At 35.2% G+C, this 18,850-nt stretch overlaps 2 protein-coding genes across 2 annotated transcripts; both read right to left on the reverse strand.

The window, feature by feature from the left end:
• Positions 1–1,954: 1,954 nt before the first annotated feature.
• LOC132550343 (sulfotransferase 1A3-like) lies at positions 1,955–9,164 on the reverse strand. The gene is made up of 5 exons (XM_060214427.1): positions 8,990–9,164; positions 3,320–3,631; positions 2,811–2,914; positions 2,408–2,600; positions 1,955–2,064 (listed from the first exon to the last, which is right to left on the reverse strand). The coding sequence occupies exons 1-5, from the start codon at positions 9,162–9,164 to the stop codon at positions 1,955–1,957; spliced, it is 894 nt and encodes a 297-aa protein (XP_060070410.1).
• Positions 9,165–9,933: 769 nt separating this feature from the next.
• Positions 9,934–18,564, reverse strand: LOC132549959 (sulfotransferase 1C2-like). The gene is made up of 5 exons (XM_060213983.1): positions 18,390–18,564; positions 14,157–14,468; positions 11,583–11,686; positions 11,108–11,300; positions 9,934–10,043 (listed from the first exon to the last, which is right to left on the reverse strand). Exons 1-5 carry the CDS (start codon positions 18,562–18,564, stop codon positions 9,934–9,936), a joined length of 894 nt encoding a protein of 297 aa, XP_060069966.1.
• Between the last annotated feature and the right edge of the window lie 286 nt (positions 18,565–18,850).

Below are 18,850 nucleotides of genomic sequence, written 5' to 3' on the forward strand. Positions count from 1 at the left end.
CAATACTGAATGACCAATTCACATCTATATTAAACCACAAAGAGGTTAATGAAGAAAATATTTAACAATTATGGAAATTAATGAAAGCGTCAGTTTCTCTATTACATGACTTGAGGCAAAGATCTTGTAATAAATTAACAAGAAAATATTAAAGAATTATTTACGGAAACTGATCAATGTATCGATTTCTCTATTGCAAGATCAATGACAAATGGAATATATTGCGATTAATACAAGGGAGGTAACTCCTATTGACATAACAATATCAACTCGGCAAATATTGTCACACTTTTCGATGTCGGGAAGAGAGACCTGAAATTGCGGACACTACTCCGCTATTTAAACTCTCAGCGCCTCCAAATTACCACATAAGGATATTTGGAGGCAGGAACAACCAAGTTGTTCGCGTAAGTTGTTTGCCGCCACCACACTGCAACAGAGTATCAAAAATGAAATTGTACAGAAAAAGCAACGATCTTCGTGTTACAATCTATTAATAATGCAAATTTATTCCATTATTCCTCTGGAACTCCTATTAATTCTCCATTTTCGTTGCCGAACCATATTTTAAACGTACACAGAATCCGGCCGAAATATCAATGTCAACAGTTTTATCGTGCGATCAGAGCGATTGAACAGACTGAAATGTCATTAAAACAACCGTTTATCGGCTACACGTACGTACCACATGTGTGATTTATGCTAGATAGAAATGTTAAAGTCTAATCTATCATTATGTGTAGTTATATATAGATAATACATGGTCAGTGTCTTAATAGCTCGCCACTTTTGTCTTTCATCACCCTGGCCAAAATACGGTTTATATTTTAAGACACTGAACATGTATTCTATCTACCTTGCAATATTGATTGAAAATCAGACTGCTGAAACTGAAACAGTTTTGCTGTTCAATCTGTGTTTACCTGATGTTGACGTTACGCTGAATTTTGCCTAATGATTGACGCCAAAGTAATTGCTTCGCACGGAAATATAATTCCAAACGTCATCGGCTATAACAGCGCTGTTATGAGTTTTGCATAGATCAACATTTTCTTTTCAACATGGAAAATCGTTTATTTCAACAACTGTTTATATTTCTAAACGTAACATTTAAGTAAATTCAGAGAGTAATTCTGTCGAATTTTCGCACGTGCTAAAATTTAGCTGTTTACCGTCACTGCCGAACACAGCAAATCTAAATGTGGCAGGTGTATTCCGACAATGGCGGTGCCATTTACGGGATAAAAAATCAATGGCACATACGTTAGCGAAATATAGAGTTTGACTTCTACCCACGTTCTATAGTAACTACCAATAAAACAATATGGCGGCGACCACATAGCGATACACAAATAGAGAATCTTTACAAAATCAACAATTTTATTTCGTGTAGATAACAACAGAGTAGAAAAACATATACTCTTTCGATCTAAACAATTCCTAATTCATAGTTTACAAAGATTTCATCTATATAGGTCTTGAAATTTAAAGGATGCTTTTGTTAACAAACAACAGCTGATCACTCAACATTCAACAACTCGACATAGGCCTACGATACAGGTATTTCAGGAAGACTAAAAGATTTCCCCCACTAATACACAAATATACTAGTGTTAGATTGATACCTCCCGACTGTTGTTTGCTCCTCAAATTTATATTTCAATTAAGCTTTGATAGGAATCTTATTTAGTTTCATGTTGGTATGAAAAAATAACCTTTTTGCAAACTTAATGAATAAGCGTTCATGATAAGTTTTTTTTAATAGAAGTTTTTCTTTCCTCGAGAAATGAAAAGAAAAATCGTCGAATCAGATAGCTGCGTTTTTCGTATAAACAACGAAAAATAATTTATTCCTAAATATATCGAATACTCATTAGCACCTCTTATATTTTTACCACTTCCCCTGATGTTAGTATGTGTACATCCGCATGTTATCAGATCCCACAACCTTGTTCTAATCAAATCTGAATGTACATTTACAGTCTCGCATTTGTTCCTGGTAAAGCCTGTCGAATGCTTCATTTTGTGCCACTGTAAAATGGTTCTTCCAATCTCCGACCTCTCCTGGAAATACATAAAGTATGGAAGCGGGATTATATGAGGATATGCGCTAGTGTTACTATATACTATCTTACACTGGCTTCTGTGACACTACGGAGACAATGTACCTGTAACTGGCTTTCATCATGGCGGTTGCTTGTTAATAGGACCTCTAAGAGCCTTTCTGTACACCAACTAATGATACTTAAACATTGATATGTTTATTTGGTAAACTTATTATGTGTGGCGAGTAAAGTTTTCATTCGTCTTCTTTTCGCTATTATCGCGATAGGATCTCAAGACAAATAATGAATTCTTTACACGTGAATTACATAAGTTATATTACTGATCTTATTTTGTATCATACCTTTCCTATAGATAGGAAGCTTCTTTTCGTCGGACACTTTATGGATAAACTGCTGGTCTTGTGGTTTGATTTCTTCGATGATGGTTTTCACCATCGTTTTAAACTGGTTTCTTTCAGTGACTTCCTCGAGAAATGACTTGTCGTACTCCACACCTAAAAAGGTCGCCATTTTATTGATTTCGGAAAGGAGATCCTGCAATCAGATTAAGACGTCCAATTACATTTTATTTTATTTTACAATTTCTGTGGGAAAAGAAAATTTCAAATCGAAACATGCTTTCATGGAAATACTTACATTTCAATGTATATCCGATAGATACATATGTAGTTATTTATTTATCTTTAGTTTGTTTAATAACTTTCATTAATAGAAAACAAAGGACACTTTCAGCATGGACCTTACTTGTTTCATTTCTTCGTACACTAAATACATGATATTGTCTCCTTTGTACGTAGTCTTGATCTTCTCCCAGTCAAAAAGCGTATCGAACCAAGAACCATAAACAACTGAAAACACGAAACAAGAAAACTGAAATAACACGTTAAATGAAGTAGCGAAGTGTAAGTTCTACCAGTATCTGTTGTTCACATGTATTTCAGACAGAGGCGTATCAGTTCAGTATTTCGATATCTGGCTGATTTTGGGAAATAATGATGCTATATGACAGATAACTAAAATGATATTTGGACTGTCATTGAATGTTGTTTAATCACTGGACATCGGTGTCAAACCTATGTTAAAGCGACATCTTGTTGAGTCTTTTAAATACTTTTTTCTTCTCCTTTTATATTTGCAGTAATCTGGTAATGAAATAATGGTCAAACAAGGTTTTAAAATACGGAAAATTCCTCGTTAAATCGATGTACTCTTTGTAAGAACTTAAGTCATCAATGTATGTTAATAACACGTACTTTTACCCTCCATATAAAACCTGAGAAATCCCTCCCACGATCCTGAGAAATCCTTGGTTTTTAACTTCATCAAAAAGGTATAAAGGGAAACAGCAACGTCTTTGGGATTCCTGGAAACAACAAACACCTTTCCTTTTCCTTCCCTGACCTGAAGAGGGAGTCTGTCAAAGGTCATGTGGGAGGCGAGAAGTCTTGGTGATGGTAACTTGTTCAAGTAGTCGACGTCGTTGTAGTCCAAGAAGTGTGGAGATCCTATATAAGCAGAATTTCCGGTACGGAGCATACTGGCGATGGTAAACACCCAATGTGTTCCTGCGAATAAGAAAATGATAACAACTCAATTACCATCGGTTTGTCATTTAATCCGTTTGTTACGTTGCTTACGACAATATTGTAAGTGAGTATCTTCTTCAGATTTTCAAATCATTGTCACTAATGGATGACACTTTTAAACAGACATATGATGATTTGTGAATGCAACAATACAAGTCTAAACGTTTTGTCGATAAATGTTTCTTGAATATATTGGATAGGGTGTCATTTGCTCGCCTATTCGGAGAATATGGCGATAATGTAGTTATCCTGGTGTCGGATTCGTTTAACCTTAAAGTGTTATTTTGTTCTTTGCAAGCAGTACTGCATCATTAATGTCAAGGGACTGTTGATAATCAAATAGTGCAAGAATATGAATTATGAAGAATAAGCTGATCCATAAAAAGTAAAAACAGAAAAAACAAGCCGTTGATAAAAAAAAAAAAAAAAAGATCGGACGGGACCGAAAACGTTTTTCAGTGTTATATAAGGATGCTCAAAATGTACATCCTGAGAAGACAGAAAAAAATAACTTTTGTTCTGGTGATAACATTTCGAAATATTAGATTTTGGAAAGTAATTTAAAAGTAAAAAATCAATATCTTGCAGCACTTATTTTTCCGCGTCCATAAACTTTTAACATTTTCGATATCTTCTCAAAAAACCCTGAATCAATTTCAATGAAATTTTGGAGAAAGTCCAGAATGAACCAAAATAGTGAATTATCGGGTCCCAACCCCCAAGGGACCTGAGGGGTGGGGCCAAAAGGGGTCAAATTGACTCAGATTTAAAAAGTCTTCTCAACAGAATCAAATGCTCTTCATAGATGTACGCGTCTTAAGGTGCTGTACGAAAATTTAGAATTTCATGGCCCCAGGGTCTCACATTTCTCTCTGGGAAGGGGTAAAGTTTATTGTAGTTTATTTAGGATAACACATTTGTGTGTATACTTTGATTTATATCCATAGGAAATATTCCAAACTTGGTTAACATTATTTGCAAAAGACGGCAGATTAATGGTATGCACATATTGATCCAGGCTATTCCCCAAGGGCTGATGAGTGGGACCAAATGGGCAAAATTGACTAAAATGAAAAAAAAAATGTCTCTTAACACCCAGAAAGAATATAATCAAACCCTCTTCATGGTTTTAAGGATCTTAAAGTGCTTTGCCGAAATTGTGATCTTCATGACCCCTTGGTCTCACTTTATCCTCGTGGAGGGGTTCAAGTTTATTATAGTTTATATAGGAAAACTTCATTTTTGAGCATAATTTGTTTATTATCTATTGGAAATAACTTGGTAAGAATTATCTGTATACATTACTCTGTAGGATAACAGTCTTACTAGTAGGCATATATTGACACTGGCTTAATATTATGTCACACCTTCGTTTTCATGACACTTAAAGCTACTTACCCTACAACCTTTTTATCAATTATCGCTTATCTCAGGTGAGCGAAGTAACGTTGAAAATTGCCCTCCGTTGAAAACGGACCTGGGGTCCATTTCCGATGTTGAAAACAGAACCAACTAGTCGTGGAAAATTGACTCTGCCGTTGAAAACAGAGTTTAGAAGAGGGTCCGTTTTTCATGGTCAGCACATTGAAAAGTGTCCGTTGAAAAACGACCACTTTCAGATACTTCTTTGGAGATCGACAATATTGCGAAATAAATGTTGTTTCCACGATTGGCTGGTAAGTATGGGCGTCGGGCGGTGTTGAGAGTGGGGATAGGGTAGGGGGAAGTGGGTCCTTTGACTTAAACTTAAAAGTATACAATATTGATTACTATTGATCATTTATTTGACCTGTGACCTAAGATGACCTATACATTGACCTTTGCCATTAACTTTGCGTTGTAATAAAATGTAATAATACGACATTATTGATTGATATTGATTACTTACTTGACCTTTGTTGACCTATATATTAATCTTTGACATAACTTTGAAAACATGCAAAAGAAAAATATGTAATACTAACTGATATTAATGATTTGTTTGACCTGTGCATATATCTGTCTTTTTTTTATATGCGGAATCAAGCAAGTTTGAAAATTGACGGGAATTGATGGCAATTTGAAATATAACATATAGACTTTCATTTTGCCGTTAAAATATACTATATTGATAAACACCGATGGCCCCTATGTAAAAGTTAACAAATCACTTAATTCATCATATATCTGCTTATTTTTATGTCATCTGACAACACTTCTGTTTAAATCATCATCCCTACTATAATCTTCATTTCCTTTGCTTTATTCTACGTCATTGCCCTCTCCTGTCTCAACTCCTTATTCTCCTGTTCTATCATCAGTTATATTAGATCGGTTGTCTCATTCTGACACACCTTTCCTGGTGTTCATAACTTGTCACAGCCTTTTTTGCTATAAGGTATAGAAATAAAAGGATTGATTTTGATATATGACCAATGTGACATGAGATCTTTAGTGATCTATCTATTGACGTGAACGCAAACATACAGTGTAATCATATGTGGAATTAGATTTATTATGTAACCTTCAATGGTTTATAGTTGCGTTAACGCCCTTTCCATAACCTCAGCTAAGACTAGTACCAGGTGACCACGAACGCTTTGTCCTATAGATTTATTTCCTTTTCAACTATTTGAATCTGACCCTGAAATTCGTCAAATACATTTTACGTCTCAGAGGGCAGATCCAGGATTAAAGCTTTGAGGGATGCACTTTTTAACTGTTTTCTTAAACGGTGGCCTATCCCATCCCGTTCCTCAGATTTGTATTGCTTTGTATCTCTATACACAAAGAAGAGAAGTTCCATACTGTTCAAATACAAGCCTATCTCTTTATAAACATGTATTTGAAAATGTATGTTGGGAGAGGGCTCCAATAAGTTGTAATAACTTGTGCCCAATTCCCTTGTTCAAATTTATTTTGGCAATAAAATATGTTTAAACTAAGAAGGTGTTGGGCTGTCCATCTCTCCCTTCCGTCCCTTCAAGGTCTGTCGACCGCCTATATTTTAAAAGCTCCATCGTCTATTCGCCTTTTTTAGGAGAAACGATCCGCGAAGATCACTTGGGGATCTCTTGTATGTATTTTACCGAAATCAATTTCGGAATATTCTAGACAAGTTAAACAGATCGGTATCAAAATTATAGTTTCATAAGCAACGGAATCAACTCGTTTATTTTCAAACGGGTCTGATAATATTGTGATCGATGAACACATCGTATCCTTGTTGACTGTCTAGACGTCACCTACAAAGTTTTGGATATTCTGAAAGGTGAAATTGAATTTTAAGTTCAAACGTAATGGAAAGTGATACATTGTTGAAATGATATTAATTAACCTAACTGATTTGTATTACAACGTGTACCTCGGTTGTATATTCAAGACCCACATTCCTCGCAATATAGTGAAACGAATGACCCAGGTTCCATATTCAATTTTGTTAAGGGACCCCCAGAATAATTACGCACATCCTTGATTTCATAAGGAATTATAGCAAAGGATCACAATCTGCCCATTATATCAGAGTTCATCACAACAAATCAGTCTAGTACTCTAACGTGCGTTTTCGCGGAATTTTTTACACATCGGTGCATTCATCCGCGTGTAGGCGTATGTGGCACCTACACCCGTGCATTTAAACAAAAACGTAGGTTATGTCGTTTATATTTCAACGATATGCTATTTAGTTAATCATATTTAAAAAAAAATAGAAAATCTTCACTGTACGTGCGGCCTACATTGTTTACGCGGCACTATCCAAATATTGTTTAAAAGTGAAGAGGCTGTGGCGTAGTCTGAGGCTCCCACGGGATACGCCAAACTCTGATGAAATATTGAATAATTTTCAGAGTAGTAGGTGCGAGAAAAAGAATCCATTACTTGTAACTGAGCGAGATCCTGTAACATTCTGACCTCGGCTAACTCCTCTGTTGGGATTATGTTACAGGATCTGAACCCTCGACTGAGATACCACGATCTCGCTCAGTTACAGGTAACAGATTTTATTAATCACATGTTCAGAAATCAAGGTTAGGATTATCAGTAAAAGTCAAGGTTATTCCGGAACCACATGTGATAACGCCAGCTAGCTACACTTCAGTGAAGTGTGGGGTTATCTTCACTTCATTACACATGTGTTGTGTTTGTACCATAAAGAATTTTTCAATAGTTTCCACATCTTTTTACTTGATCGTTAATTTACATTTACACGGTTCTCGTGCACATGTTTTCAGGGTGACTCTCGAGCTCTCCCCTGGTCAATGCTATTATTATTTTCTTAATCTAAGTAAGTATCCGAGTCAATTACGTTATTTAATGTTAATGTCGTAGTGTACTTATTTGTTTATACCGGAAATTGTTTACTTATATTTCCAGTTTCCTTTACCTAGGGTAACGCCTCTTTTGTGTTATTAATCTCTGTTACTTACCTGTCTACAGGTCAGTATGGACGATGGTCGGATTACTGAGTGTGATTAGATCTCTGCCATTTCACTGAACTTATGAATTTTACATGGTTGGATTTCCATATGTATGTTTTATATATATATTTTAGATTACCATTATATACGGACTTAATTATTATAACGCTCCAAATTGTCATTATATTAAACAATTCAAACAAAAAGATGTATATGAAAATTGGTGGTAGTAGTGGCTTGTCCTTTCCATTTTTGGAAATAAATACATATACATGTATATACTATATAAGTATATGGTGTAATATTGTGATAAATTTATCAATAAATTTAAGCAACGGCACCGTAAAACGACGCATATTTTTATTGATTGTTAATTATTAGTGTTTCACCTAATAAGTTGGTCTTCGATTAAATCTATATCAACAGTTAGTAATTTTACAAGGAAATCTTTATCTGTTAATCAACAGTTTCGATATGTAATTTTTTTTATATCACGAAACACCGTCACCTATGAATATAAATGGCTTTCATTCCCACTTGAATTTGTTGGCGATTAATGCTACTCATTTCTTAATCCTGAATTGATTTAGACTTATCCAACAAAATTTGCCACACCCATACAAAAAAAAGGGGGGGGGGGGGATTTTACTGACTATGTCACTGCTATCGCTGTCAGTTTTGCCCGTCATCAATGTGTTCGTGTATACAAAATCTCCCTTGTTTCCAAAACTATCGCGATACGTTATCAGAATTATATTTGAGAGGGGTTACCAAAGAAGTATTCAAGCTAGGCATTCGAAATCGACTGTAAATATCGCAGTCTATTTTCAACGAGGGTGCATATCTAACGTTACATTACCAGCCAAGCCGCCAGGCCTCTTCTTTGTTACAGGACTCTAAGAAAACAACCGATTTTATAGTTTGCTTTGTATAACTATACCTGACTTTGGGTAGGACAGAATGAACGTGTCATCTTCCCGAACCTCCAGCTGTTGCAGACTCTCAAGATGATCCTTGATGTTTCCGGGAATGATACTGACATAAAGTTTTCCTTCGTATTTCTTTGTTTTCAAGTAAGTACCCTCCGAGTCCGATTCTTCAACCCACTCACACATTTTTACTTCAACAGAATGAACTGTAATCTTGTTCAAATTACCAAGTATGTTGTATGTTATCATCGGGCAGCATGTGAAAAATATTTATCTATGTTAGATAACACGTCCTATACTAAGCCTTTATCACCTTGTGTGTATATAGTTTCTGATTAAAGACAAATCTTATATTGAATTACCTACTGTACGTAAAATGAGCACGTTCTGATGACTGACTAATCAAACTGATCTATTTCCATTGAGGTAAAAAAAACTTTAGAGACAAAGGAACATTCTATGTAATCCGGTGATAATGCTCTTTCATAATTATCTCCCTTGTCGATCCTGTTAAGCGATTACAGTCTCTAGGTTTTCCCTGTTGTTTGAATCTATTCCTACCATGGCAACATTAAAGATAGCATATAACATTGCTTTTACAATGATTGGTGTTATATACTTATTTGTGTCTGTGTGGTTTTTATGAACTTTTAATTCTACATGTAGTTTAGACAATTTGTGAATAAAAGAATACAAAAATCCTGAAATAGAATATATATGCGTGTAAAGTAACATTGCACCAAAAAGGTATAATTCAAACTGCAATGAAAACAATTACAAAAATCCAGATCAATAGAAGCTACTAAAAGTCTCATTACTTCAGAACGATTTCTAATTTTTGACTTCTGAAACATTTTTTTTAAATCTGGAAAGCGTTTTAAAAGTAAACTCTGGTTCAACCACAGAAAGAATCAATTTTTCTCTGTCTCTCTTTATTTGAAATATAATATTTCCATTATTCAAACCTAAATTTAAACTTTGAGTCGCGCATTTGTTCTTCGTAAAGTCTATCGAATGTTTCGTTTTGTGCCACTGTGAAATGATTCTTCCAATCACCAACCTCTCCTGAAATTACAAATAAAATCAGTATAACAATCAGGATTACTAAAAAAGGTTATATTGATTAGACATAGCTTATAATTACCGTGGATCTTCCACGAGTTTTCATTTTTTTAATTAACAAGTCTAAGAATTTGCAATTTTACTGAGCTTTGTAACAGCTTAAATGCAAGTTTCATACATCTCATTTGAATGGCAATCAATGTAAGATTTTTTATTACATAACTTAGATATTTTGCAAGCATTCGTGAAAACAACATTTTCAAAGACTGATGCAAAATGTATTGTCGATATTCTCAGTCTATGACTTCTTTGTTGACATCACGATGCATATGACGTCATAAAATGACGTCACAGTGGAAACAAGGGGAACCGTCTGCCAAGTATAGCTCCAACAGGCGTTGTCATAAATGTTTCATATGTAGCCATATCGACGTTTATATAACGATGGATAGTTATGTGATAAACAAAAATACATTGGCACAAAACACAATATCAAATACTTACAACGTACACATGGCTGTTTTGATATTGAATTAAATATAAGCTTTCTCGTACACACAACATTTAAGCCGAGCACCTGCCAGAGAGTTCAGGGGTTACTATTGTTTTTCCGTTGAAAATTCTTTATTATCTTTAGACTCGGTAGTCAAATAGTTAACCCCATCAATAAGTATATGTCATCACAAGAAACATACAAATATGTTATAAATTTGGAATAAATATTAGTTGTATGTTTGTTCCGTGTGGATGTATAGCAGCCATTTATGCGTTACATTAAATCGTTATATTACATATTTGTTTGGTTTTAAAGTATTTGTTATATATATATATATATATATATACACAATGACTTCCCAGTAATTCAATACATTTGACTGAAGTACCATACTTAATGGCACATACTGGAATGGAAATTTCACTCTCCTCAAAATTATGAATAAACGATATAGTTAATTTTGTCACAGTATTAGACAAATAACCAGCGTTTGTTATAGCATCACGACATTAATTGATTTCTGTATGTACTGTAACGTAATGTTTTTATGACATATTGATCTTTATAATACCTTTCCTATAGATCGGTAACTTCTTTTCCTCTGACACTTTCTTGATGTATTCTTGCTCTTGTGGCTTAATTTCTTGCATGATTGTCTTAACCATTGTTTTAAAAGTGCACCTCTCAGTGACTTCTTCAAGGAAGGACTTGTCGTGGGTTACACCCAAGAACGATGCCATCTTAGTAATGTTGTGAAAGAGATCCTGCAAATTAAAACAATCAATGCTTATTGCTTAAAATTTACAGATTACAATGTTTAATCGTCAATGATTTGAACAATTCAAATTAAAAATTGATCGGAAGGGCTTCCTCGGTACTCCTGTTTCCGCCCTGCTAACCTCTCTTCCATCCGGGTATTTGTTAATATCAAAGCGGAAAACACCCACAATGCGGAATATCACATTTGCAAATAAAGGTTATTCTAGTATTTGTGACTCTTACAATTGACAATAATATACCTTATCTACCACCGGAGAATTACCTACTTGTTTCAAGTCTTCATAAACCAAGTACATGATATTTCCTCCACTGTATGTGTCCTTGATATTCTCCCAATCGAAAAAGGTATCGAACCAGGAACCATACATCACTGAAACAAAACGGAGACATCAGTATAAAGTTTAAATTATAAAAAAGAGCACAAATAAAAGACACGGTGTCATTCGATGCGTAAGCAGTATTAGTTTCGTCGACAACAGGGTTAGTATAAGGCAGTTAACTGTGATAATACAGTCTCAGGTGTTTGTATCTATATTGATGTCACACTCTTGATACATGTATTATCTCAACATTTTTATATACCATGCAAGTATTCTTTATTCTTACTACAAGTCTCGAACGGAATCGGGAGTCCCACACGTCTTTCCATACATCTTCAACACATGATTTCAACTGAATTCATCCTAAATAGAGGCACATAACGGGTTTTCTACACTTTTATACCTTCAGGTATAATGGTTGATATGGGTTATGGACTAATTTCACTATCTTTCCCCTTTCAATACAGGTCTTGATCCTAAGACATCCAACACGAAGACGTATATCGGCAGGTCAGTTAAACTCTTTCACACCTATAAGTCGACCGATAGGCCGGAGTAAATATTTCGTTACACTCTTGTATGCTCATTATTTAACTACTTTTGTAGTGAAAAAGTGACCCTCGTTACACTTTTGCATGGAACACACTTGGATATGTGTAAATTCGGTTTTGATTGGTATCTAGCGGACCTCTTGATACTTACCTGTAATGATCTAGCTCTGATAACATAACGATTTTAATACATTTTTGTACATTGTGTCGACGTGAGTTACAAAACGGTGGTCGGGAGGCGCAGTGGTTGTCAATAGATAAAGTTTATTATAAACGTCTAAATGCTTCTACTCGGCTTACGGTAATATGACGATGCCTGAGGCAATATTATCTAATCATGAAGCAAAGCACAGTGAACGGCTACATTAACAGATCACATGTGATGTGAGCTCAATCCTCGTTCCTGCATACATCCTCGATACTCTATGTGGTTACGACCACTTTCGATCTCTGTGCCCCAGAAACATGTCATGGCAAAATTCAAGGTTCCATGTGCGACACCTTGTGGACAAGAGGAAAAGTCTAGTTTGATCCTTTGATGTACATCAAACGAATCTCGAGGTCGTATCACGGTATATTGTAAAAGCTTTGAAGTTGGATGTCGCTCCTTTGCAATAGATTAACACCTTTTACAATTACATATGAAATGAAATAACTCTTATATCATATGCATTTCTTTTACAATGTAAGTGTACATAAGTTTGTTCTAAAAATTTCCCATTTTGTAGTAATAAACAATAACCAAGACAAATCTGACCCTAAAATGTAAAGGTAAATTTCCTACAACATTCCACAACAACAAAACGGGAAGTGATAGACATTGACAAGTTGTGAGTTTAGGTATGTGGACAGTGTATCACATGTTTTCCTTGCATGGAAAAGGAACAGGTGCATGATCTACATATATACAAAGTATTCTAAACATGCAAAACTCGTGTTATACACCCCTCTCTCTCTCTCTCTCTAGAGCTCTTACCAAATAAGGTATAAAGAACAGTGAACCAGTCCCTCAATCTAACTCTGATAGGGATATTTCTGTTCCATTTTGATTTGAAAGAAAAGATGATTTGCAAACTAAATGAATGCGGGTGGCTCATTCATGATAAGTTTGCAAATCAGGGTTCTGACACAAACGAATATCGTTTTTGTTCTTTATACCTATCTTCACTACGTGTTTGTCATATGAGCCATGGCGACAATGAAGATCTCCCCTCTCGACAATCTACCCTGAAATCAGCCAAGCGTGACGATGTCATTGTCTGACTTTGGGAGCGTCCTTAGTTTATATCACGCGGCGTGATCATGTCAAGTCGGATTTTTTCAAACGAATCATTTCAACGGATACTTTTAGTTCAGCCAAATTAATTAATGAAATAAAAAAAAGGGGGCAGTGACAATGTAAGATCGAAATATCAGTTATATCGCCTTTTTCGTTATCGAGATGTGTTTTAAAGATATTAACAGTAATTTTACGTTTTTATTAAACTACAGATGAAAATATAATAAGCCATTCGGAAAAGTAACTTAAAGAATGATCAAATATTGATAATAGCAGTTCAATTTCTATGAGAAACGAATGGCCTAAAAAGTTTCAACTGTAAGATCAAGGCCTGAAAAGGTTAGTGAGGCAAATAGTCCTGTTTTGCTTTGAAATGGGTACGTCGTAGGAATAATTGCTTAAGTTTTTAGAGCTTTATCCTTACAATGGTCTTGGACATTTCGGAGAATCTTGTGATGTGCACGGCTTTCGTAATACTATGACCACGGTAAGTCCTCTGAATGGTTTCTGAAAGGCCTTTGATGCCGTAGATGACAACCTGTGTAGTCTTTTCTTTAGTAACTGACGACGTCGTTTACTTGATAAACCTTCACTCTCACTTTCTCACCCCTCTCTCATCCCTCCTCTCTCTTAAGAAAACGTCACAATACCAATGTATATGCATGTTAAATGTTGTCACGTGATACATACTTTTGCCTTCCATGTAGAATTTGAGAAAGCCTTCCCAAGTTCCTGAGAAATCCGAAACTGTAAGTTTCATCAGAAACGTATACAAAGAAACAGCAACATCTTTAGGATTCCTGGAAACAACAAACACCTTTCCTTTTCCTTCCCTGACCTGAAGAGGGAGTCTGTCAAAGGTCATGTGGGAGGCGAGAAGTCTTGGTGATGGTAACTTGTTCAAGTAGTCGACGTCGTTGTAGTCCAAGAAGTGTGGAGATCCTATATAAGCAGAATTTCCAGTACGGAGCATACTGGCGATGGTAAACACCCAATGTGTTCCTGCGAATAAGAAAATGATGACAACTCAATTACCATCGTCTTGTCATTTAATCCGTTTGTTACGTTGCTTACGACAATATTGTAAGTGAGTATCTTCTTCAGATTTTCCAATCATTGTCACTAATGGCTGACACTTTTAAACAGACATATGGTGATTTGTGAATGCAGCAATACAAGTCTAAACGTTTTGTCGATAAATGCAGCAGCAACACAAACATCATGTTTACAAAAATGATATATCACACGAAATTTAAATAATGCAACGGTTCCGATACTATTTCTTGTTGGTTTATTGTGAATTTTCCACTTGTGGATAGGAACATCCCTGCATCCAAAACCTGGTGTTTACAAGTCACAATTGATTTGATAAACAATGTCCTGCTCCTATCTTTACAATTTTTGTGCAAGATGTCATCAGCTGACGGACAAACTCGTAATACAGGCTTTTAAAAGTATGGGGGAAAGTTTAACGATCGTCATTTTGTTTCTTTGTGCGATATGAAGCTGGATGTGTTTGATGATTGTTAGTTTACTTGTTTGTTCCGATGTTGTATACCTTGTTCTCAGTTTAGATTGACCATGGTTTACCTGATGGGTGTCGCTGATGAAGCAGAGGACGCTAACGTTTTGGAACACCCAGTCTTATTCTCCTTGTACTTTCTCAGGAGTCTCCGTGTATTTATTTTGTTCATATTTTGCCCTAGTTTTATTGAATTAGAGGTTGGGTGATGATTATTAAAAGTCCAGACAATCTTACAAAGTAAAATTGCTTAACGACATGGATTTTACGCTGAAAGCTCAGTGGAAGCTGTTAGTCAATGCAAACTCACGTCACAACAGTCAAAATGAAGTTACACCTTCTATCAACCGTGTCCATGCATTCATTGTAAGAGCTTCAAATGCGTGTTTCCAAGATATTTAAGTAAGTATGAATTCTGCAAGGAATGTTAGTAAGTTAGTGAAATAAAGTTTGGCAGTTATTCGTTATTCAATCTTCAGAATAACGAATAAATTTATCGGGGACAAAGAAAAGTTCCTATTTTGAATTATTTCCTATTTATGAATTTGTATAATAACTTCTTTGTTCACTACTAGGATGACGTCAACAAATTAAATCTTACTGACGTCTAAAATCTGCAAATTGACAATTCGATCTATGGATTGTGATAGAGGAACAGGATAATAACTCCTTTTTTGATCAGGAAGTCTGCTGTTTCAATCTCAGCCCCACCTCCTCAGTCTATGGTCCGTTGTCCGTCGCCTATCCGTCCTTTAACAGCTTTTACTGTCGCTATTTTTTGTATTGGTTATTCCAAATTTCAAATCTTCTCTTTCGTGCTTTTGATCATTGTCCTATTTTAGACTGATGTTAAAAACAACATCGCCGATAGGCACCAATCTTGGATTTTGACTGTATTTTTTTTTCATGAGAAGTGGTAGATCTCAAATTTCAAAAGCAGGTTCCCTTATGTTTCATATCGTGCACTGACAGATGCGAAAAGCAATATAGCCGACATGATGGTTATTTCGGTACGGGAAGATCATTCTCAAATTTCATAGGTTCTTGTTGTGTATTGTCCCATTTTCGGACTGATCTGAAAAACAGTATGGTCGACAGGTAGTAATCTTGTATATTTAAAGTTATAATTTGTCAAGTAATTTCTTGATAAGTACAGGAATTATTCTCAAATTTTTACGTAGTTCTTTTGGCTCCCATTTTTTACATTTTGAGCTGACTGGGAAAAAATTAAACGGTCGACAGGCAGCTATCTTGAAGTTTGACAGCTACAGATTGCTCTCGCTATTTTTGACATTAAATGTTTCTTATTGCTATTTATAAGGATATATGTATAATCATTAAATTTCATATGCAGATTCCCAATACCGCCTTTCGATTTTTAGACTGCTTGATTAGCTAAACCAAATGGTTGTCTGGTTGCCATGTTCGTTTTGGCAGTTGATATTAGAATGGTTATTTCCTGGAGAAGTTCAGGATGAATCTTTCTCAAATTTCGTATATGTATGTTTCTTAATATTTATTACATTGCACACTGTTGTTCATTGTCGTTTGAGTTAGTCATGTAGTAATGAAATAATAAGCAAAAGAACTGGAGAGATAGATAAAGTTGAGCTAAATCATGTAGTAACCTGAACCATATATCGGTGTCGGCCTGCTCGGACTCATCAGTGATGCTACATCATACAGCTGTCTCGTCCTTCTCGGACTCGTCCATGATGTTAAAGGACAAAATTTTGAATCCTAAGTAGGGAAGGAAAGAGTCAGAGGGAATGTAAAAAAAAAAAAAAAAAAACAAAAACAAAAACGGCAACTTTCAGAATGTTCAAGTACTTCTCGAGAAAAAGAAATAAATTAATTCTATTGTCAAAATCCACAATCACCGCCTGTCAGCCATTTTGTTTTTGTTTAGTATTCAAATCGGCCAATGCATCATTAATATGAACCTTTATTTCTTTGAGATTGATTAATCCAGTATTCCTCGGTAAATAACGAAAATGATAAATTGATGTCAAGATCTTTTTTTCAGAAATGGGACAATGTACAACTAGGGACTAATTGAAGCTACTTATGCACCTTCAGAATGATTTAACAAGTACTTGTCAAAATATTTAGGTCATGGGATATGAATGTATATTTAAGGACGCGCTAACAAAGGACTCGGGATGATTTGAACAGGTGACCTGATGATTTAAGGATGAAAAAGTGTTGTTTTCTCGCTTGTCTTGCTCAATTTATAGATCAATAAATTGTCAATTGATTGATTCTAGCCTTCAATAAAATTAAATTTGGTGACGTCATCCTAGAAGTAATCAACAAGAGTTGTTATACTGATGCATATTTTACTTCAAAGTTAAAGTAAAGTTAAGAAGTTATTCGTTATTCCGAATAACGTTTACTGTGCTGAGTAAATTACCCACTTACTGCTGTCATGAAATCAACCGAGTATCACATTATCGGAAATAAACGTGTGTGATTACATAACATGCCACTGATTCAAACTCTATCACCCGTGTATCCGGTTTTAGCGACAAACGTATACAGCCCTGTAGGTCTAGGTCAGACACATATCTGAATCCATGCATAACGGTTACTGCTCTTTTTCAATTCTTATCAAATTTGTATACATGAACATGTGAGTGTATATAAGAATAATTGCATTTCATTTTATTCTGTAACGTGATCCCATCTCGACTTTGACTTTAGGAGTTGATATTTATTCACGTGTAATAGATATAGCATGCGTGTATATTCTCTCTGATGTATTTAATATCATGACCCAAACCGCATTATTGTGTAGCTCATAACCATAACAATAGGCTAACATTGCAGGTCCGGGATTTTAAGTTATGAAAGAACCTGAAAGACACATTCTGTTATATAATGCATTTCGGCTTAGTATTTTGATTGATATTTAAACTATGTCTTAAAATTCAACAAATCACAATACGGTCCAACATTAAAATGCTTTAAAAATATTCATTTTACAGTATTTGTCCATGCAATAATCTATATCGATTTTCAGGAGGGGGTGGGGTTAATAAATACAATTGCAATTGCTATTAATTATCTTCCAATATTCTTTATCATCCATATGTTAGATTTAATACATCGAATTTGTATAAAAATGCTATTCACTATTGTGCCTTTTGTACAATCTTCCAACCATAATCATAATGACAAGTAAAAATGAATTTCTGTTGGCATTTTGTTACTGAAGGCCACTTCCATCGCTTCTTATCAAAATTAATGTTTAGGTCAAACATTAGATATAGACACTAGTTGTGTTCATGGTGTATATTTTAGTAATTTTTTAAATGTTTCTGTCTTTCAAAACTCGGTAACACGGATATGAAACAAGAAATAACAGTCAAGTTGCCCATGTAGTTTGCAAGTGTACATACCTGACTTTGGGTAGGAGAGAATGAACGTGTCATCCTTCCGAACCTCCATCTGTTGCAGACTCTCAAAATGATCCTTGATGTTTCCGGGAATGATACTGACATAAAGTTTTCCTTCATATTTCTTAGTTTTTAGTGTATTACCCTCCGAGTCCGATTCCTCAACCCGCTCACACATGGCAAGGATTCTACAAAATTCTTGTCTGTATTGTATTAGTCATGCGCAGAACAGATAAACTAAGGCACACTATATCAGTGCACATATGAATACACGTTAACATACTCTGTAATTTAAACGCAGTGTAGCGATATGTAGTGAACATGTCTCGGTGCTTTCGATATTCGAGTAACTATTCACAATATCATTATCGTTTAAGATATCGGCAACCGACAAGCTCACAAATACGGGGTTTTGAGAGATGCATGTCGAAGATTTAAGGTCGTCATAATGATCTCAATGAAAC

Source organism: Ylistrum balloti, unplaced genomic scaffold (genome assembly GCF_031769215.1).
Source record: "Ylistrum balloti isolate Yb309-2 unplaced genomic scaffold, AGI_CSIRO_Ybal_v1 Utg369562, whole genome shotgun sequence".
Taxonomy (NCBI): Eukaryota; Metazoa; Mollusca; class Bivalvia; order Pectinida; family Pectinidae; genus Ylistrum; species Ylistrum balloti.